The 23501-nt window shown below is 41.4% G+C and overlaps 1 protein-coding gene across 1 annotated transcript in view; it reads right to left on the reverse strand.

The window, feature by feature from the left end:
- Positions 1 to 3885: 3885 nt before the first annotated feature.
- Positions 3886 to 23501, reverse strand: part of efna3a (ephrin-A3a) — a 49592-nt gene continuing 29976 nt past the window's right edge. The window contains exons 2-5 of the mRNA XM_026349294.1: positions 11021 to 11322; positions 10677 to 10742; positions 8999 to 9076; positions 3886 to 4828 (exon numbers count right to left, since the gene is read on the reverse strand). Coding sequence (XP_026205079.1) covers positions 4710 to 4828; positions 8999 to 9076; positions 10677 to 10742; positions 11021 to 11322 — 565 coding nt within the window. The 3' untranslated portion in view covers positions 3886 to 4709. The remainder of the gene's footprint in view (positions 4829 to 8998; positions 9077 to 10676; positions 10743 to 11020; positions 11323 to 23501) is intronic.

Here is a 23501-nt window from a genome sequence, read left to right on the forward strand (position 1 = left end):
AGACCTGCTGAAATGAACAAAGATAGCTAAATCTGGGCTGCACAGACGACATACTTTATAAATCTAATCAGCCTTGTTAGCGTTGGTTTTCTGAATTTAGTCATTATTTTAAATGCAGACATACTTAATGAATGTGTTGCATAATCTTTTTCAGATGTCTTGTACAGTATGCATCTAGTTGTCTGCTACTCCACCAGAATCCCAGAACAAAAGGAAGCTGTGGCGACACCTATGGGTCAAAAGTAGTACAGTTGGTTAGAACCACTTTTTGAGTAAAAAATTTCAAATTATATTTACTGTTTTGTTTATGAGATGCTTTGTTTCCCGTGCCATTGTATTTTTTTGAAACTGTAGCCAGAAAATCTGTAAGTGCATCTGACACTGTGAGAGCACATAACACCTTACATGTATACTCAATAAATGCACGGCTGTATACCACCTCGAAGTTCTGTCAGAAATAATCCACCGATCCATGAAAGAGGTTTCAAAAGCAGGTCAGTGATAATACATAGAAAACTAAAAGGAGCATCCCAATGCAGAAAAGTGAGAAAATATAATATACTTATAATGACAGGCAGAAAAAGGCTTGGCACTCCAGCTACTCTCAATTGCAAGCTTTTCAAGGCAAATAAACATCACGCACAATACAAGCTGAGCCCCAGAGAAAGTAGACTGTGAACCGAGTAGCATTTTGTGTAAACAGCTGAGACTGATATATGTTTTCATCTCGACTGTGTTTAATTCGTAGTCATTTATGTGCAATGTTTGGAATAAAAGGTTGTATAGACTGACCATGAATCATAAGGTTAATGGTTTTATTACGTATGTCTCACAAATTGAATATGCAAAGACTAAGCATCTGCCAAACTTGAATCTTGGATGCATTATTCCAAAATAAAATACCAAAAATAGACACTACCGTTAGATCATTATCTGGCTAGAGGCATTTGAGTGAGCCACAGCTCACTTGTATGACTCGATAACTTGAAATAGGAATTTCCAAGGAGCACCTGAAGGCAGCACCAGTCTCTGAGATTGTCTCATTGATGTCCTGAGCTATAACAAGTTCTCTGAGGAGGAGGCATCTGTTTCATTGTTTGGGCCAGACGGTGCAGCTTGTCAGGGGAATTCTTCTCGACGGCACAGGGCTGCCCATGCTGCAGATGGCTTATCTCAAAGTAAACGATTCAGAAAACGATAATATGCCTGCAAACCGAGAAGAAGCCCTCGCCTTTTCCTAATGGAATGTCTTCCTTAGTTAGAGTCTGGACAGAGCACTTGTTAGATATCTATTTCACAGTAGAAATGTCAAGCTGTGTGTCAGCTGCTCAGGGAAAGGTAGGCTTTTTTTTTTTAATCCACTGGCAACACTTCTGATCCTCTCATTTGAACAGTAAGCAGATCAATTAGTGTTTCATTTAGGCACAAGCAAAACATAAGCTCTTCCAGTCAGGAATTTAAGGTGTAAAGATGACAGCGTTAATTCCCTTACATAACTAACTAGAAATAGCCTTGCTGCCAAAAATGGGCAAAAAAAAACCAGGCTGTTTCCTTGATGATGGTTTAAGTTGTCAACTCCAGCCCCCGGAGCAGAAGCCAAAACCCTTCCCCTATTCACCAATGTCAAAATACTAAAACGTTTATGTGCAAAGTCCAAACCCATAAGCAGGCAAGGGACTGAGAGCCAAGGCCTACTGTACTATTCTGTAATTATCAGTCTGTCAGCTAAATGCAAAAATGTCAAGCAGAATGAGGGGCTGCTCCCTCACACCAGAGTCAAACGGCTGTGAAGCAGACATTAATCAATGTGATCACTTCAACGTAACACGCTCGGTTAAGCGTGACTCACATTATGTCAAGGTAATCTTCAATCACATAAAGCATATTAAATTAACTTGGAACATTCGTTGGCACACACTTGCAAATGCAGTTTGACCCAGGACCTGGAAGTGAAAGCTACAAGCCGGCAGCAGAATCTGCTCCACTTCCATCTCTTTCTCTCTCATGTGATTTCAGGGCTGATGTGTAACATCAAAGACACAATCTTATCTGCCCTCTCCGTCCCGCTCTGACACGGACATTAGTGCATCTGAGACACGTGTGCCTCCCCATTGCCAGCTTCTTTCTGTTCTGCGTATGAAGATTAGATGAAGCAGACAGGGGCAAAGGGAAAGGAGAGCGACATGGACAGACGAGATTTATAGAGAGGCAAATAGATTGCTGTTTATTTATTGATTTACCAACATTTTTAAAAGTGGAATGAGAAAAAGTAGGAGGGCGCTTTCAAGTAAGGCTCAAGTAAAAAGAAAGCAAAGGTGATAGAGACACTTAAGATAAAGAAAGGGTAGATGGAGGAAGAGACTGAGCTGTGTAAAGAAACTGACTAATCAGTTTGTTGTGCACCTAAAAATACAGACCAAAGGAAATTTGCAAAAAGATTTTATTGGCATTATTTTTAATCATTCTTGTTTCAATTTACAGCTTTTTTTTTATTTTTTATTATTCATTCCTGTGAAAGGTAAACACATTTCTTGTGGTTGTCGCCTGCTTGCCAAAGCCCGTAACGTCACCTAACATTACAGAGGAGCACATTCTCTCATACATACTTGCATATTCAGATCCTACAAACGATTCCTTAACGGGTACGAAATTTCTAAATGCCACATATTCGAAAAGCGCGGACAAATACGTTCTACATACATACGCACGCAAATGTGCACACATATGTTGTTTTGTTTTGTTTTTTTTTCGCTTGCTCGCTCCCACACATGCACAAACTCACTCTCTCTCTCTCTTACACACACACTCACACACACTCATCCCATAACCGGCACGTATTATAAATATACATTACAATGCAGATTCCTTTGTTTGTTGCAAGTGCAGCACTTGAGCAATGCCGCCCTTCCATCAACATTGGCTCTGTCTGTGCATTCACAGTTAGTTCATGACATGCTCTTCAGCAACATAATCTGATTATTACATGAGAGTAGGGTTACTGAGCGTATGTCCCTACTGATTAGTCATAACCAATAACCCCCTTTGTTTGTCAGGCTGAATTACATCTGACTAGTTTATCTACACAAGCAAAATGCTGCAGTAAAAATCCCACTGTTTAAAAAAAAGAATAAAAAATGGCACAATAGCTTATTGAGCAAAGGCCTACAAATGCACACTAATAAATTAGGTAGATAAATAATATACTTTAATGTTAAAATAAATACATTTGAAAAGTGAATAACTTAAAAAAGCACAATATTGTAATCTGATTAATGCCAGCCTACGTTATCCTGTATTACAATATAAAAAAAGTGAATTTCTTTTTATTTGCACATTCAGACGTGTGTGTGTGTGTGTTTTTTTTTTTTTTTAACAAAATGGCGGCAGCGTTACTTTGAGACTCAAAGCACAATTTCTCCTCAGGCACCTGCCGCACTCAGGCGACTGTATGGGGTCGTTTCCATGGTAACCATGACTGCTGTAATGGCCATCAGTGCTGATTGGCGGGGAACCTCTGAAATGGAAAAGGAATAGACGGGTTGTCTGGGATAAAAAGGGAACTTGCTGTTCAGAGAGGTTTTTAATAATTGTAAATTAGTGGTGTTCTGAATGACTCTGGTGATTGCTGCGAGGAGAAAAGGTCTGACATCTGGAAAGTCTACACGAAGTGCTGAAGGTAAATGCATTGGAATAAAACACATGTCTAACACTTCTACCACATCTAAGTGCCATCAAATTACTAGTCCTGGGTCTGTATTTTTCCAGGGTTGTTACAGTGTGAAGGCAGGAAATGCAGACAAAGGACTAGTTGTGAGAGGCCACTTACTATCTTCTAAGGAATGCAGGCTTTGCATTTGTACCTATCACAAAGCCAGGGGTATTTTTGATGTCTGGAGAAAATGGATTCTTGAAAGGTCTGTGGATATCCTCACAAAGTCTTTCCCTTTTCTTATGAAATACCTTGAGCTGTCATTATCAGCAGCTCTCTCACTCCAATGTGAAAACATTCCTCTGTGTCCAGGACAGTGGCAATAGTTCGTATCACTGACTGATTATTTAAATATCCTGTGTACCCCAGGTAAGATCACTTCCAGAGTCCAGCTTGGTCTTTACTACATCAAAGTTGAGCCTAATCCGTCAGCATACTTGGTTCGTGGTCCAAGGCCTACTCCTGTTACATTTTCCACCTTCTTCAAAGCTCACAGTCACAAAAAAAACTTGTTTTCATGAGCTGAAGACGGTGCCGTGTAAATTCCTCAGGTGATTTGATATCCATGCTACAATAACAGTGTGTAGTCTACATCCAACTCGTTCCAACGGGCGAGTGGGTACACTTTCTCACTCGCCTGTTGGCTGCCAGACACGCTAGCGGCACAGAAGTCTGATTCTGAATATTGTTTGTGGTCTCCATGTTGACACACCTGCATGAAATGCTGTGGTATTCATATGATAATGACCACATTGAGTGTTAAAATACACTGGTGTAGATATGACAGCAAAAAGGCCTCTCCTTTTTTTTTAAGTCCAGTAAGTTAAGGAATTTTTTTCGGTGTTGTTTTGATTGTGAACCTGTTACACTTCTTGACCTCTCTCCCTTCTCTTCGCTGCTTCCGTCAAATTTCACATCAAAAACTCGCAGTAGGGGGATACAAAGCCCTTTGGACAAGGTGGTCCAGCTATGCACGAAGTGTCACTTATGGTGACAGTCGCTAGGACAAAAGAACGGCAGACACAAGCAGCATTGCCACGGTAAGAAGAAGGCGGTCACGTGATGGGCTGCTGCCACTGACGCTTTTCTCCAGTTTGGGAACTTCGGAGTGTAATTCATCTGTAGAGAAAAACAAAGAAAGAGAAAATGAGAAAAGTGAGAAAGCAGAGGAACGTGAGTGTGAAGAGTGAGAGAGATAGTGTGTGTGTGTGCCAGACAGAAGGAAATGAACCATTACTACATTATTAATTCATCAAACTAAAGGCTATGTGTGATGCATGCAAATTGTGCTTTAACATATGCAGAGAAAGAGACATGATGCAATTATCAACAAACCACCAATTATCATCAACAGTGCTACATATGGCCATTTCCCCCTGTGGGATGGGAAAATTAAAAACACGTTTGTTTCTGATCTTTTTTTTCGTATATTCCTCTTTTCACACTAATGATGTTTCTATCCTAAAGGGATTTCAATCAAACCAAATTACTATGGCCTCGCCATTGATTAGACACAACAGAACATTAGCTGGAGGGAAAAGACGGAGAAAGAGCTTGGAGAACACATTTTATAATATTCTGTAAAACATGGATTACACAGAGTCATTATGCTCTGTCTCGACATAATGTTAGCCATTATGTCTAAGGGGTTATTGAATGCCAAAATAAAGCAAACGAAACCAAGCAGAGCTCTGTTGCTCACAGATCAGTCACAGTTTCAGGACAATCTGAGACAGCGGCACTGAGATGTTATTTGTCAATGAAGTAATCTAATTATAGTGAATTGTGAGACATGAAAGAACTGTAGGTAAAGAGTTAGGGCCTTGAGATGTAATGTACCGATGTTACATTGGTCTTAATTCTTCAGGTTTAACCACTTAAATGTATACGTAATGATGGAGATGAGATATTATTTTTAATATAAGTTGTATTTAATTTTTAAAAAGTAAAGTGCTTAAACTTTCTTTCATCAACTCAACTGTCTTTCAACAGGAGCTACATCAAATTAGGGAAGGAGGAAACCCTCAAAATGTTGTTTCATTGTGACAATAACTTGTTCTTCAATAACTAAAAACATAAGACACTGGTCTGCAGCTAGGGTGACTCAAATAGAAAACATAAAGGGAACACAGGGGGGAGAATATAAAACCAGCATTGGCTCAGGTAGGACCCGCAGGTCGTGAAGGCATCTTCCCATCATCTAGTTTGTTCCAAAGGTACCAGAAAAAAGGACTGCTCCTGAGCATTACATAAAGAACCACATTTCCACAGTTGCTTTGCATGTGAATTGATTCTTACCGGCTTGTTTGTGGGTGCTCGATGCTTTGACAATCCCAAAGCTGCACAATATGCACATCTTCAAAACTCTTGCTATTTAGGGAGGCTGCCCTTGGAAGATGAATGTGGGGGACGTTGGGTGCCTCGGGCCATAACAAATTATCAAAGGTCCACAGTATGACACCTAACATCACAGTACAATTGTGGGATACAGCAATCAATTTCGCAGCACACAATCCAGTGCAGTCTTGTCTGTATGGTGTATAATACCAGATGAGCATGTAGGGTAGTTCTCCTGTCCACGGCACACCGCCCAAGGCGTTTAAAGCGAGATAAGAAACATCAGCACTAGGCTGTCGATGAGAGGAAAAAGGCTGTCTGGTCTAATATATCCTCGTGCCAGCTATGCCACAATGGTGGTAGACTTCCAGTGAGGTGTAAACAACATGAGGTGATGGACCCTTCATGTATGGTTACAGCTCCACAGGTCAGTGAGGGAGGTGTAATAGTGTGGAGAACATTCAACTGGCCCAGTCTTTAATACCTTCAGATCAATGCTTTGATGCTAGAGCATACATTGTGAACTCACGCATACATGACTGTCCAAGGCTACAGAGGCGATGCTTCATGAAAAATAGGGTGAAGATTGGTTAAAACAATGAGAAGCAAAATAGCTCAGTTTCAACAAGAGAACAGTTCATGTGAACACAAATGTTGAAAATTTTGTCTATGTTTCTGAATTGAGGTTTCATTTCTTTGGGTTTTTGGTTTGCTCAGTGAAGAAATCTGCTCATAATCAGCCACTGAGCAGCTCCATCTATGATGCTAATGTGTATTGATGCATCTTAATATGGTCTGTTTCTATTTCCCTTTTCTGGTTAAATCGCTGCTGCAGAGAAGTATAGGATGAAAGTTGTTAAGGGCAAAGATGGATAGATAGAATGGAAGTTATGATTAATTCAGACTGGAAGCAACAATACAGATGTTATATTTTTACTGACTGTGGCCAGTTTAATATGAAAAGTTCTACTGTAACTAATTTCTGCTATTAATAATCAATGCTAGTGGCAGAATAGAGGTTGTGGTAAGATAATAGAAACCCTAAACAAGTTAATTCATACATACCAGAGGGGGACTTGCCAAACTAAGTTGTAAAATCTGGAAATACTTTCTAAGAAAGACAAGTGAGTCAGATGATGTGACAGGGTGTAAATGAGCCAGCAGTGGGCTGTTTAATAAAACAAATGAGATTCACAAGAACTTCTTTTGTGCTCATTGCAAATGATGACAAACGGTGATGAATGTTTACAGCACACGTGATATTGTTTCTTTGTTGATGTTTAATTGCTGCTCCAAGTAGGTTTGACTGACCTGAGAATTAATTAAAAACCCCTGATAGCAATGTCACCATCATTTTTCACCATCAAATTTTAGTAATTAATGTAAAGACGCTTCGCAAACCTACAAAAATAAGACCCAAGTTATGATCAGACCAGAATTATCCTTAAAACACCACGTAAAATAAGACAAATGTGACGTAGAAGCAAAGCTAATAATAAAGCACAGAGGATGACAGCAAGTCAAAACATATGTGGAGAGAGGGAGAGCTTTGTTTATGCTAAGCAAGTCTGTGGGCTGGTCTGGTCCTGAGGGTGAGTCAGAGAGTGGGTGTCCAGCGGTCAGCTGGGCCATCAGGGGTATGGGCTGTGTGTGTGTGAGAGTGAGTGTGCATAAATCTGTGTGTCCTGATTTTGTTATTTCTCCAAATGTATTCAGCAAAATGCACCACAATGCTAGAGGCTATGATTTTTTATGATTCTCTGCCAGTGTGTGTGTTTTTTTTTATATTAAATTCTATGTAAGCTCAAGCCTGAGTTACTGCTGAGCAATTCGCCCACCACTGAGCTTTTCTTTCTACTCTGCCCCTTCTCTCTTCATCCCCTTTCTCTGCCCCCACTCTGGTTTTATCTCTTTTTCTGCCTATTTCTCTATCTCTCTCTCGCTCTCTTTGCCTTATCTGCCTCTCTTTCTGTCAGGCTTTCTCCAGCTGCATTTCTCTTTCACTGCTTCCTTCCTGCCTTTTATCTCTCTGACTTTCTCTGTCTCACTTTGTCTCTCCCTTTTCCTGGCATCCCCCTGCCTCCCTCTCTCCCTCTCTCTCTCTCCTTCTATTTCTCTCTCTGAAGGTACTTGTAGCTGATGGTTCAAGAGCCCTTTTCACTGTGGCTCTGCCAGTCTCAGTTTCCATCTCAGGCAGGTCACACTCTCTTAGCCCTCGTCACAGACTGCCTACATCGCCCAGAAACAAGCATTCTAAATGATTCCCGGCAAGAGGCTTTTGTTTGAGATGGGGATGGAGAAAGAGAAAGAAAAATAGAGGGTTTTACGTAACCGCTCAGCTACACAATTGACTAGCTCTCTGACATGCTTTCTGCTTAGGTAAACATAGACCTTTTATTCCTTACAAGCCCTCCACTGACCTTGTAGATTGTGTCCAAAGGAAAAAGGAAAGCTCTACCTGAGTATGATACACCGTAGGAGGTTTATTGAATTTAATCTAGTTCAACACTACTTATTTTCACAGCTTTGGGCATTATTCTTTTAGGTGATAATGAGAATGCTTTTCTCTCAAGTGTATCTGCTGCAAGGATTTTGGTCACAGATTCAGTTTCCTGTGTGATAAGATGTTGGAGGACATATGAATGTAAGTATAAATTAAGTAAATAAAGTCAGTACCGTTTACAGTATGTGTCATTACTGTTGTGTTGATGCTGCTCCCTACTTGGTGCAACTCTCAAGAGCAGAAAACCCAACTTTCACTCATCGACAAGTAACGGCCTGTGGATTTTCTTTTGCCAACCACAGAATCAAAAACTAACAAATGGTTGGGTCCTTTCCACAACGATTGGTACACAAATCAAGCTTTGCAGCTGCGGCCAAATATTGACCAGCATCTGGCGATTGGCTGCTGTTCATTTCCAGCAACTCAGAAACAAATGTGGAGTCACTCACCAATGCTGTCTATGTTGATGTTTGGCCTGACTGTGTAGTCGGGAGATGTCTGACTGGAGTCATCATCTGCCTGGGAGACTGATCATCGCAGATGCACACAAAGAGAGAAAGAAAGGGAGAAATGAAAAGAAGAGAAGGAAAAACAATGATGGAGAAATGGAAGAGGAGGGAGGGTGAGACAGAGACAAGGAGAGAAAACAACCTCATTAACAACACAATACTGAATAAAATTAAATTAAACTGTTTACTATTGTGTGTGTGAGTGCCCCTGCCACTGAGAGACTGTAAATCCACACTCCCATCTGAAAAGTATTGTATTGAGTAAAGTATTTAGAAATGGGAGACAGAAATCATTATTTAGATCATTATATACTGTTCGTCTAGACGCTGACTCAGCTCTGCCAGATTATCCATGAATGAATGATTTGTAGGTTTGTTGATTGTTGCTGTACAGATGTATACATCTTTGTGCATCTGAACTATACATGTTTGCCAATGATTCCAATGCACACTTAGGCACATGAAAAAGCATTTCCAGAGAATTTGCATAGGAGCTGGTAGCAATCAATTAGCAGCTCTTAGCAGATGTAAAACACATGCTATGAATATTCACATTGCCTTCTGATCTTACAGTCTTGTAAGAGTTAATGTGGGAGACCTGCAGAGAGAATGAACACAGTCTGCAGGAAGCTGGAATCAACAGCAGTTTTGATGGCTCGCTGTTAAACCGACCTTGCTGAGTAAAGGTTGTGGATCGTAAACCGGCTAAATGCGCCCATGCACACATAGCCAGTCATGCTCACACAATACACACATAAAAAAAATAAGTAAGGCAAACATACTGTCGACACGCGCACGGTGAAACTCCTACACTTTTAACACACAGCCATGCACGCACCCACACACATAGAAGCACAGGGAGGCGTGGTAGACGCATCAATAGATTAGCCATGACACTGGGATGGGGGAGGGGGGGTGGTGGTGTTGTGTACACAGGGGCTGACACTGGCCTGAGTGTGGGATGTATTAGTGCTGACAAGGTTAGAGGAGAGGGGGAGGCTTTCAGCACAAGGCTCCCTGATCAAAGGCCTGCAGGGGAGAGAGCAGGCTACCAGGGTAAAAATAACACACACACTATACGGAGCAGCAGGCATCGAAGAGCCAGAGAGAGAGAAGAAGAGACCGACAGTGAGGAAGAAGGAAGGGGGAGTAGAGATGGACAGGAAGGCTGGATCACAGAGGGATGGACAGTGACAGAGAGGCAGGAGAGGAAGAGCTGGATCTTGCTGCTGAGTCAGTTTTTTCTCTTTCCCGTCTTTTGTACGGCTTGACGAGAGCATGTCATTCACAGAGATAGAGATAATAAATTACTGTAATAGCACTGAGAGAATAACATTAAGCCATCGCTCTCAAAGCACTGCTTCGAGGGAAAAGACGCCACCATCATAAAACCTTGTCAAGACAGTGTGAGGCAGAAAAGCCTCTCTCTGAGACAAGACTGTCAGATCCTAGTTTTTCCCCTGTCTCTCAGTCTGATTCTCTGTGACTCTTTGTTTCCTTTTCTCCATGTGTTTGTGTGTTTGGGAGATAAAAAGAAGTAGTTGGGAGAGGAAACTGGAGATGAAGTGATACCCAAAGAGTGGTGTGGTTTAAGCGAATGGGAGTTATTAGGTCTCACCGGTGGAGCAGCAGACGTAGACCCTCAGTCTCAGGCAGCTGTGGCCGTGGTGGTGGGTGGGCGTGGCTAAAACAGAGAGCAAACACACACATGTCAACGTTGTGCCCTCTGCAGGCCACACCGCCCTCAACTATCAGCTGTGAAAACTGCACCGCTGCTCCTGAGCATCCTCAACTGAACTTCCACAGTCTATTAGCTACACCTACACACCGTCAATACACGTGGGTGACGGCAGCTGAAGCAGCTCATTATAATCTCAGATCAAAATATTGATCACACATCACCTCACTCCAGGCTTTATCAATCAATCACAATAAACAACTCACAAATATACATAGACTCACATATGTAGTAATACTCCTGGCCCACATTGAACTCGTAGCCCAGCGAGAAGGCACTGTAGCGCTGGAATTTCTCAGAGAACTTGATGGGCGCATGAGGCGCGTGGGGCCGGTTGCACTCCCAGCGTTTGAAGCCCAGCTGGGGGTCACAGGTGCGGTACCCACGGTAGGTGACCATGTAGAGGATGTACTGCTCAGCCATGGTGCGCTCCAGCGTCCCTCGTTGGCTGACGTTGTAGTGTGGGCAGTAGATGTCCAGGTAGTCGTTGACATTGACCTGGACTGTGTATCCCTCCCGTCGTAGCCTGAATTAAAAGTGCAGAGATATTGATGAGTAGAGATCAGTAAGAGGTGGAATTTCAATTATTGTTCAATAAATCTATTAATTTTTTAATTAATAAAAAAAAAATCAAAGACTTGTTTTTAAATTAAATACCAAATTGGTTTTTACCAATGGACAATGATATAAAGAGAAAATCTAATTGATCCAATAGGTGACTGAAGGTTTTACTCATAAATTACTTAAATGATTAGTCAATTGTCTTTTAATTTTCTGCCTACCAACCCTAATTAATCACATTTTAAGTAGACAAAAAAGCAATACAAAGATGCTTCTTTTCCCTAAACAAACTTTACTTCTCAGGTACCAAGAGATTAACTCGTACATCTTTCTGCCCCACTGCTTTTACAGAAATCCCTTTGGAATTTATTACTGGTCTTAAAACATACTGTATACATCACTCAAACATTTACAGTGTGGGCTGGAAAAAGTATGCGAGCCTCTAGGCTAATGACAATAACAGAAGTTAACTGGAGTCAGGAGTTAGAAAACCTAGAGTTTGGTAGGTGTGGGAGGTCTGACTTAGAGCTACTTTGACAACTTGTAGACTTTGCTGCTGATGTGAACTCTGCCTTGAGTTTGCATTAAGTGGGAAAGGGTTACAAAGTAGTTTAGACTGATCAGGTCACATTTAGGAACAGTTAAATGGTCTGTAAATTGAAATGAGCATTTTGACGCTCCACAACTCTGTTGGGAAAATGTTTTATAGACGAATCAAACTAATGCTGAATTGTTTGGGAAGAACCTGCAGCACTATAGTGAAAAAACCATCAACTCAGCAGTGAAGTGTTGGAGAGGCACCACCATTTGGAGCAGCTTTGTTGCCTCTGGGCCTGGATAACTTGCCATCATCGAGAGGAAATGAATTTTCAAGTTTAACAGTGTGAAATGTTGAGTTGGCTGTCCACCAGCTGAAGCTTAGCAGACGTTACAGTTAATTATAATGCAGCAGAGGTACCCCAAACATCAAAGTAACTACACAACGACTTCAAACAAAGACAATCCACCTTTTGAGTGGGCCTGTTAGAGCCTAGATCTTAATCCAACTGCGTTGCTGTGGAATTACCTCCAGAGAGGCATTCACATCAGACTTGCTAAGAATATGGCTGCGTTAAAGCTGTTTTGTAAGCAAAAATGGTCCAAAGTTCCTCTTGAGTGTTGCACAGGTCTGATCCTCAGCTACAGAAGGAGCTTATCTGAGGCGACTGCTGCTCAACCAATTATTAATCCACGGGTTCATGTTTTTTCTACGAGCATTGTGAATGTTACATGAAGGCATGACAGATCTTAGTGTTAGACGAACACCAGATCACATCTTATGATTTATTAAAGAAAAACAGATATATCCATAAGGTTAACATACTTTTCTGCCTCTGTAAAAACACTGATTTTCTCGCTAAAGGTCTCATGGCGAGTGGCGAGAATGGTGCGGTGAATAATAATCTGCACTCCTGTCTTTCCCCTTGAGCCAGATACAGGCCAGGTTATTGAGGCTGAAGGAGATCTAGTCAGTGGCGATGCGTGCTCTGGTCACAGGGGAACTGGCCTGCACACAGTACATCCCATATGATGGACAAAGCTCCCCTAGCAACCACCGCTTCTTCACGAGGAGGCAGTTAGCAGGTATGTCGCCACACTGTTAGGTAGAGCGTGTGTGTGTGTGTGTGTGTGTGATGTACATGTTGCTACAGTAACGCTTTAAGGCTCCTGAATGAACGACTGAGATGATCATATGATGTGATTCCACATTCAGCTACCATGCTGTGATCGTCACCATTCATAATACTAAGTATACTTATTATGTAAATTACACAATCTGTAATTATACAAAGTAGAAGTCATTAGAAAGGCTCCTGCAGGTGAGCTGATGAGCTGGGAATTGTCCTTGGCTGCAGTGATGTGTAACCTACACCGAGTATCTGTAATGACTCCTTTGCACCAGTAGGTGGTGGTATGGTGCTGTATTACTTGAAGAGCAAACCTCCCCTCTGTCGCCTCTGCACTCATTTTATTCTCCTCATTGTCTCCTCTTTCTTAAACATTTTCTAAAGGGGCACACACTCACACCCCCCCTCGGTGTGTATACATCGTGCCACAACATACACACACAGAGCTGTGGACACAGCTGAAACATGCATACGTTACTAGGTCAGGCCTCCGCAGAGATTGTTATTCAATTGCAAAATGAGAAATGTCAGAACACCTCTCTCCCCCTCTCTCTTTCTCTCTCTCTCTATTTCTGCCTTGATCTTTCTCATTGTGCCATTACAGCTGTTCCTTTTTCTGGATCCTCTCTACCACTCCCATCCTCTTTTTATTTTTAAAAAAATCTCCGCCCACCCTTCATTTAAACACATGCTGAGGCAGATGAATATCAATTCTCTAACTAACTAGTTTTTTTAGCCCATCAATCTTATCTGTGCTGTCTATCCCTACTGCTCAGATGTGGGATGACAGACTTTTGTCTTGCAGTGTTGTGGGAAGAGACAATACAGCTATGCTTCAAAGGCACTATATTTAGAGAAGGGGGTTGGTGGTGGCAGAGGAGGAAGTTTTAGATGGGGGAGAGCAGAGAGATAAAGAGGTACAATGGGTGTAGTATAGATAGAATGGTAAGTAGATAGACCCAAGATGAAAGAGGGAGAAGGAGGGTGTGTTGAATATGAAAACCTGCAATGAGGAGAATCTCGGATGCGAGTGGTATGCAAAAAGTCGGAGAGTGACGCAGTTAGTGAGAAATAGGTGAGAGGACAGGGGTGCCCAAGAGGAGCTGAATTCAAGAAAGCAGGAGAAGGAGTGTGTGCCTGTGTGTTTGAGCACTCAATAGTATTTATGGATGAAACGAACCTGGGTACTACTGAGACAGCACAGTGTATATACAGCTAACTCACCACTAGTACATTTGTTCTTGTCATTTTAAGGCTCAGTGACCGGCTGGAAAGATGGAATCATGCCAAAGTGGACATGAGAGGCTCCTGAAATGAATAATAACAACCTGGACACAAGCTATAAATGAACGATGGCCTGCAAAAATTATACTGTTTTTTAGATGATTCTAGTAATTATTTATAAAACATCAGTAAGTAGTGACAAAAAACCATTAGAGGCTCACACAGGGGTGTCACTTTGTTTGACCACAATGCAAAAAGAGGCAAAGAGGAATGTTTAGCATCAGCAATTACCTGTAATTGATTAGTGTTACGGGTACATTTCTATCTGCTGCTTGACTAATCACTCTACAAGCTGAAAATGTGACCGTGCTACTTTACTCTTTACTATCTTAATTATCAAATCGCATCACTAGATGAAGCAACACAGCAGGAGGACCATTTGTTCCAAACACAGTGGGCAACAGAGGAAGCAGAAGCAGAAAGGAAGAGAAAGGAAATGACTGTAGGTGGACAACAGTAAGGCGCTGCAGAAGGAAAAGAGACCTAAAAGGTTGAGGAAGAAGAACGGGCTGGCTGGGCAAGAGGAGGCGGGGAGTCCCTCTAGGTGTACGCCGTTATATAAGCAGTCCACTTAGTGGCACAAGACAGAAAGGTTGCGGGGCAGAGTGGAATGGAGGGAGGAGCAGGAAAGAGAGGAAGGAGGTGAGAGGAGATTTAATAACTTATGTTAGAGGGAGGGGGTGGTGGTGGTGGGTGAGGGAGGAAAGTGCATTGAATGATGACAACAAAGAGAAAGGCATGGAAAGGGAGGCAGAGGCCTAGACAGAGACATAGTGCTCCCCAGGGAACAACATATATGCAGTAAAAGTGCATAAAAAGACTGATGGCTCTCATTCTCTCGTCTCTCTTCTCCCGCAGCCCATTCCCTCTCACCAACTCTCCGCCTCTATTTCCACTGTGCATTGTCTCTGTGGTGGTTTTGCTGTCTCATCATCATTTTCCTATGAGTGGGAGAGTGAGGCCGGTTGGTAAAGGCTGCACAAGCTGGTGAAGACTTCCAGGTGATGCAAATAGCAGGAGAGAGAGAGAAAGAACAAGCGAGGAAGACTAAGACAAAGATAGCAGCGCCGCACCTTTCACATCTGCGCTAAAAAGAGTCTTTAGAGAATACTGCCAGTATCAATAAATAACAATGGTAATATAGCACTACAACTAAAGACACTTAAAAACGTGCAGTGGAGAGAAACAGAGCATCTCTTACCACTACCTTTAATCCCTCTATAAAAACCACCACAACAAAAGCATTTCAAATAGCAAGAATGAACAGGAAGCGTTAGGAAACATTTTCCACATGAGAGACGTCAATCATTTCTAGTTTTGCTTAACTGAGCTTAAAACTAAACCAAAACCATGTCCCCCGTCATTTTTCTCTATAATATTTTTGCCAGATTTCATAAAAAGCATGAGCACTGTTGACTTTAAATGAAAATATTACCGGAGCATTTGTATTTTTTGTGTTTGTTTTTGACATGAATAGATATGAAAAGTCTAAACCCACTGAGGTATTTTTCACAGACTGTTTCTTCTGCTGCAGGTTTACTTCACATTATTGCCACAGGCTTCAACAGTTTTCAAAAATCCATTATAAACAGCTGCAAGAGACAAGTTGTTGCTTTTGACGAACATAGTCCAACCTTGCAGTAGAAAAGACACTAATATATTCTGACTGTGGGTATTAATGCTGAATAAGATTACATCAGCAGCATCCTTTGCAGAGGCACATATCAGCGACTGTTAGGGACTCACTTATAGAGTAACATCATAGATGCACACTGGAAAATGAAAATGTTACACTGAAGCCAAATAACTGTTTTAGAGCAAAGTGCTTTTACTACTTTATTACAAATTCTCCAAAATGTGCTTTATTTGGCTCCATTTTCTGTCTGAATTCAATTTTATTTCTTCTCCCACTTGTTTGATGGGCTTTACAAATAACAGCAAGATGAATACAACCTTTACTGTGTCAAAACGGGCACCATGGATTCAGTGTGATTCAATTTAAAGAATTGGCTTTTGCATAAATGTTCTTGACTATCACACTCTGTGCACCAGCAGTAATTAATCTATGTATCATTAACATTACAAAGGTGCTATTTGGTGTTTGTCAGTTACTTCCTTCCAACATGGCTGCCATGATAAATGAGTTCATACAACTTTTTTATTAAAGTAATTATGTCAAATCTTGTACTGGCTGTGTAGAGTTTTATAAGCTTCTCTTAGGAAAGATGAGGCCAGCGTGTCATCATCATCGATGACCTTAGAAACTCTCTCTTGGGTAATCAACATCAGGAGGATAAACTATCGATGCACGAAATGGCGCGACTTAATGCCATTCGCCAGTCGTCTGTTTATCACCAACACGAATCCTCCAATCAAGTCCCATGGAGACAAGCCAGGCTCTGCTGTTTTTCTCTGTACCTCAGCACCAAAACTCATTACACATGCACAATAGACACAGACAACCATGAGACATGAATGTGAGCATACACGCACACAAACACACACACACACACACACACACACACACACTACAGTATCTCCTGTGAGTCGTCACTGATTGAGTTAACGCTGCAATTAACAGCACGGTTTACAACATTTCGATCCAAAATGGAGGATTGAGGGTGAAACAAGTGCTGAGCCAGGCTGTGGGAAGAGGCACACGCAGCAACTCTCCTCTATTACTATTAGACCACAGGGAGTCATCTCCTGGTTCCCGCTACAACCTCTGTCCACTGTGGCCTCAGAGAAATTGAAGAACATTACTTTTTCATATTTGCCCATCTCTCTATAAACCTTCCCATGGTTAATTCCCCAGCCTTCCACCTTTGCAGAGCTTTTTGGATAAGAAAAGCATTTATTTATTCACAGAAGGCTTAGCAATAAGATTTTTTTTTTACATTTACTGACATCCCCCCAGGATCTTTTCTGTATAGTTGCTCTCCAGCATATAGTTCTACTCAAGTAATTACAAGTGTTGCCCAAGGACACCTTGAAAGGAATCATCTCTTCGAATAAAATATCTTAGTAGCATTTATCAATTCAAATCAATCAGGGCTCAGTGTTCAGGCTCAGTTTTGCTCCCTGCCTAAACCCCAGTGAGCAAAAACATGTTTGCTTTAGCTTCTGTTAAGTGTACATTAAACAAAAGTGCAACTATCTGAGGTTTATAGGATGTTAAAGCTAAGAAAGTGGAGGTTAGCTCATATTTTTATTGTTAGAATATCCATTTTATTAAGATTGAAAACTGCTCAAACACACTGTGCTGAGAAACTCTGAAATGCCATCGCTTTCAAATGAATAACTCCCTTCAGTAATTAACTAATACATTTGTGTTCATGCTGTTCGGTCATGACATTTACACCGATGTCAACAACAATGAGGTGAAACAACTTCATAACTGTAGTACTGAATGATCAGTCATGAGCATGCAAAAACTTACAGATTACAGACTTAAAGTGATATTTTATTGATTTCCTATAAACGAAATCGCTTTGCTTTTCCCTCTCAGTAGGAGGTTACACTGCAGCCTCAGCTAAAGAACAGCATCCAGCAGCTTGCGGGGCCAATTCTTGCCAACACAGATGCTGAGAAATGGATCTTTCAGTTAAAGTACAGTCTCTCTGTTCACTATTTCACCCTGCACTCTACTTGCTTGGTGTATCTGTCTCCCCCAGCCCTGCTCTAGGTGTGCCTTTAGTGGATGGAGAGGGTATTGTGTATTTTGTCAATTTATTGATAACAGGCAAAATTGGATTTGTCATGTTTATGTATGCTCAAATTAGTGTTTCAGCTTTTATCTCATGGACAGCTCCACCTTTTCTGCTCTTCAAAAGAAGTTTAACAAAACAAATAAAAAGTAAAAATCCTCTTTTGGTTTGCTCACAACTTGTATACACAGTATGCAACATTTTAATTGGGGTTGTGGGCAGACATTACTCCGTTCCCAGGAGTCATAAACCAAAACATTTAGGATATACTGATCTGATATAAAGGGCGCTTTTCTAGTTGGCTCAGTGGGCATGCTTATTTGAACTGCAACAAAACTGATCACTCTCAACATAATAATGCCATTTCCACACCTCCAACCACTGATTAAATCACTGCCAAGCATTATGGGTTCAGGGGAAATATGATCAGACAAACATTTCATTGATTAGTCCATGTGTATTAAGCTGCTCTTTACTTTCTAGACATCCGCAGAGAAAGTTTAAATATCAAACAGAAATATGGATGACACAGTTGAATATTAAACTGTGCCTCTCCTCCTCCTTCAACTCAAGACTTTGCATAAAATAAATATAACAGAGGCCACTAGGCATCTTTTTTGCTCTTATTACTGTGGATTCTTTCCAAGGACCACTTGGGAATCTTTTTCTGGCTGTAATTGGCCCCTGGGCTTTGGGCTTTGCACTGGTGTGGCAACTCAAACTGGCAGCAAATGGCTTACACTTTAGTGAGCACTCAAATCCAGCAATTAAACACCCCATTTTAATGAATATGGTTTAGTGTGATGCAGCTGGGATTTTTGGTGGTTAAAATATCAGCGCCAAAGTCTCTGTTGAAATTTTAATAATAAAAACAAGAGGGTGACACACAAATAAAATACTAAACTATGAACTGGAACGTGAAAATAGGAATCACTCCTCCCTTGCTGACAGCAGATCGCTCATGCCCAACCTTGAATAGTGGTCCATCCTGCTGAGTTCTTGGTGTGATTATATCCTGTGACAAGCTGTGATAACAAGAGTCCAACTCTCTCAAGGTGAGACTCTAATTGTACCTCCATGCTAAAGGCCCACATTTGCTTTCTTGCTCCCTCTAGGAGCTTGCTTCTCACTTGCCGTCTCATTCCCAACTCCTTTCTGTCTCTCTCTATCTGTTGTTATAGAACTACTGTATGTACTCAAAGGATAAAAAGCAGAACTCACTGAACTCTCCTTCATGCAAAGGAGCTCATGCTCCTGAAAATGTTCCCACATTGATACAGACATAGAGATGAAAGACAGCAACAAACCTGCTGAAAATACCTGTATGTTTATGTATGTGTTCAGGTAAGGGTGTACTGTAAAGCTCCAATGCAAATCAGTATGTTTTGGCATTTAAGAAGGAGATGACACCCATAATTAATGCAGACATTGCTATTCAAAACAAAGAGAGCACTAGATTTGGCTGTGAATACTTTACAGGTAGATTCATACAAAAGAATATGAACTGGCCTGAGTGAAAAAATAGGAGATGGCACGTTGCCTCATCTGAACAGAATGAAGATATCTCTCTTTTCCTTGAAAAGAATGATGACTGTGGACGAGCTCAACATGTGCATGAATGCGTTTTTTCTTTCCTTTTTTGGTGATTTTCCAAAATGAGCACCTTCCATTAACTAAAACATTTCTCCCATTCATCATGTTCAGGACTAAATCCAACACACTGACAAGAAGATAATTATTCACAGAATAATTAAATCTGTGGCATTTTTTCCAAAACAGAGAAGATACACACTGTATTTTCAATTCTGTATTATGGTAAATTTTCTACGTATGGTCTGTTTGATATTCTGCTAAGCATCTGTTAAGTACCCTCACCTAATGGACCTCATGCCCATATGGTGCCTGCTGCAATATGGCACAAAACAGTTTTAATTCAAAAAACAATGACTCATGTGCAAATTAGACAATTAAATTATGTAAAAGTGGAAAAAAAACTTACTGAAAACGTGCAGAAAAATCTACTCAACCTTAAACTGCTGTGTCACACATGGCATGAATTTAGAAAAAAACAAAAACAAAACAATAAGTGTAGATGAGGTAAATCTCAAACTGTACAATAAACATCAACAAGCAATTTGGTTGGTCTACCCAAAGTGGAAATGGAAATGTTGGATTGAATTTAGGAGGTTCTGAGTGGATGTTGGAGCACATTGTGGCAATCAAAGCATGAGGTGGACCTTTTTGTCATACACCCGGTGGAAGGGGATATTTGGATTACGTTTGTAGTATATTGTCAGCTTAAATGTAAAGGATGCTGGTCTTAGGGACAGACACAGGCAGACAGAAAGTGAGATGGCAAAGGGGACTGTGACACACAATAAGAGCTCTCATCAAGATGAATTCTCCACAGTACACACCCCCAGTGAGGACGCCAGGCAGCTCCCGCTGGAGCATCGTGGCCATGTCCAAAAACAAAGTGCTTATCTCGCCCATCTCCAACTGTCTGGCCACTGACAGCAAAAAAACAAAGAGGGTTCACAAACACACATCAGCTTAATATAAAATAACATTTAACGAATAAACTGACAAGTATCACATTGGAAAAATATGTAAAATATACCACAGAAGTAAATCCAGAGAGAGAGGCTCACGAGACGACCACGTGTGTTATCTTTATAGTGTAATATGCAGGCTTTGAAGTTCAGCGTGTGAGGGGCTTGGCTGCTTTAACAGGAAGTCAACCACAGTAGGGTGTTCACTTTCAAAAACCTCAGTCCTTAAGCCCCTAGTCTGGACTCACACACATATCCCTCTCTCAGGAACGAGAGGGAAGAGAACAAACACAGGAGAGAGGGAGAGGAGAAGAGGTGGAAAAGGAAGAAAGACAGATGAAGGAAAGTAGTTCTGGGTCAAATTTAGGATGGACAATATTCAGGCAGCACCGGTCTAATGGATGCCAAGAAGAATAATCTGGTCTTTTATCTCCAAGCCATGGCAACTGCAGGGTTTCATGTAGGTACGCAGCCCCCCTAAAGACTACCAAACACACACACTCATGCACTTGTAAAACCATAAAAGAAACCTCAAAGCAATACGATACACGCTCACTCACTGCGGAGGCCGAATACAATTAACTTACACGTTTATTTTTACAGATAAACATCCTCACATTACATCATTTCTAGCCTGTGATCTCCGCTCATACAGACAAACAAATGCACAAACACTTCTTAGCAGGCCTTCATAAATACTGTAAATCACCCCTTTTCTTAAAATAACCCATCGCCCTTTTAAAACATATCCTCTTTTCTTTGTGCAAACAACCCTCCAGCTTGCACGGCAGAGTGGTCATGGAGTAATTATTTACACGTTCTACCAGAGCAGAGCACTGATAAGACCGTGTAGAGGAGAAGAGAGAGAGAAGAAAGAGAGCTACTGAGGCAGGGTGGGGAGAGCCTGCTCAGGTAGCATGTCAATCTGTGGCCCATTAGCAGGTGATGCCAAGCAGGCATATTCAAAGCAGCTCCCATGGCACTACGGACCTTTCTCTTCTGAATAATTGACTGGCTGCAGCCCACGCTTTCCTGCTCCTCTCTCCTGTGCGTCACCTGCTCGGTTCCTCTCCTTCTATTGTTCCACTTTCCATCTCTCCATTTTTTTGTTTTCTCCCACACTCTGCTTGATTCCCACTTTCCTCTACTTTCCATCAATCGCCGTCTCCCAAAGCTATAAGTTGTCAAGGTTGCTCGAACGTACAGGCACTTATGTAACTGAGATAAGATAAAGATAGGAGCATTCTGAAAGCATTCAGTGTGATACGACATGCTTGAAGAGGCGATGCATCTTTTGGCATATTTACTTCTTCAAGACAATTTCTGACACCACAGCTGCTGTTTTGCAATGCATGCAGACAGTGAAGGGAGAAACACTACATGTTTGTACTGCTTTCTGTTTAAACAATAGATTGAGAGACAATCTGAGTGGACAGTTGAGTGGCTTGAATACTGAGTAGGCTCAGAGACAGCTCACAGAGATAGACCTGGAACAGAGTGAGGGGTGGCAGGGGATGCGAGGGAGGTTGTTACACCACACAATGATGCTCAAGGAAATCCACCTGCTCTCTCAATACTCACAATGCCTCTTCCTGAATATTGAACATCACTTTCTTGAACAATTTTGTGATGAAAACACAATACATTATCCTGAGGTATCAAATAAAATTCAAATGCCCCCCCGCCTCCCTTCAATGTGCAGTGCAGCATCTGGCTGGGGCCATTAATGAATGCCGCCTCATGCCATCACCTAATGGAATTGCCTTGTCTTCGAGTTCAATGCTGTGACACCGGCTCAGCAGTGGCAAAAAAAAAGATTACTAGAAAGAATAAAAGACAAAATAAACCAGAGGCTGCACATGACAGGCAGCCAAGCCCCAAGATCACACATTAGATAATTGGTGCAAAAGAATCTTGCTTCTCCGTCTCTTCTCTGTTTTCTGCTGGGGTTTGGAATTGGTGGGCAGCAGATCCCCGCCTGGTGTGTTGTCACACCTCCGCAGTGAAAACTGTTTGAAGAGGCTGGAACAAAGCTAGTGTGGTGTACGTCTGTGTAAAAAAAAAAAATAGAAAAAGGCTGGCTTTGTGGGACTAGTGATGAGGCTAAATCCAGTGGCATAGTTAACAAATCCTCATGCAGCTGGTTAGATTTGGGAACGATGCAGCGTCGATCTTAAAGACATACACAAACTGGCACGGTTTCACACAAAGAAACACGCACGCTTTCCTCCTGACTCCAAAGCAAACACCCTCTCACTCCGCTACACATGCATGTCTTATCTCCCTCTTATTGTGCCAGTGTATCTTCCTCTCCTTCATTTCTTCCACTTTGCTTCATTCTACACTATCTTCCTATCTATCTACAGTGTGCAGTTATCTCTCCCTCCACCTCTTCCCCTCTCAGCAAAGGGCTCGTGTCCTTTCATAATTCATGGAGTTGTTCTTATGGCTCAGGCAACCATGTCAGATGTGAATCTGTGCGCCTCAAAGGCTCACTCAGGCTACACCACCTTATCCGGAAGAGCCAATGTTCAAGCTACTGCGCTCAGGTACCAAACAGGACTAAATCACACCTGGGTCATATGGTACATGCAAATTCAAGTCTTTTGTTTAAACCCCCACAGACTAAACCACCTTTTAGGAAAGTCGTTTTTTTATGCTTTTATGAAGCCAACAATAGGGTTGGACAAAAAAGGAATATTTTCATTTATAGTCCTTCAGAGAAACTGCAATGTGATGAAATGATAGTAACAGTTATTCTTACACCAATTAGTACGTTTTTCTTCTGTCATAATTATAAGCAAGTGTGTGTAATTAAAAACAAACATTATTTAGTGAAGTTTCTAAAAGTTTAATACCTGCATTTGAGTTTGATTCTTATATTTGTGATTGTGATAAATAAAACTGCATTCATAAAGGTATTCAGATCTGTAT

Source organism: Anabas testudineus, chromosome 11 (genome assembly GCF_900324465.2).
Source record: "Anabas testudineus chromosome 11, fAnaTes1.2, whole genome shotgun sequence".
In the NCBI taxonomy this organism is placed as follows: domain Eukaryota; kingdom Metazoa; phylum Chordata; class Actinopteri; order Anabantiformes; family Anabantidae; genus Anabas; species Anabas testudineus.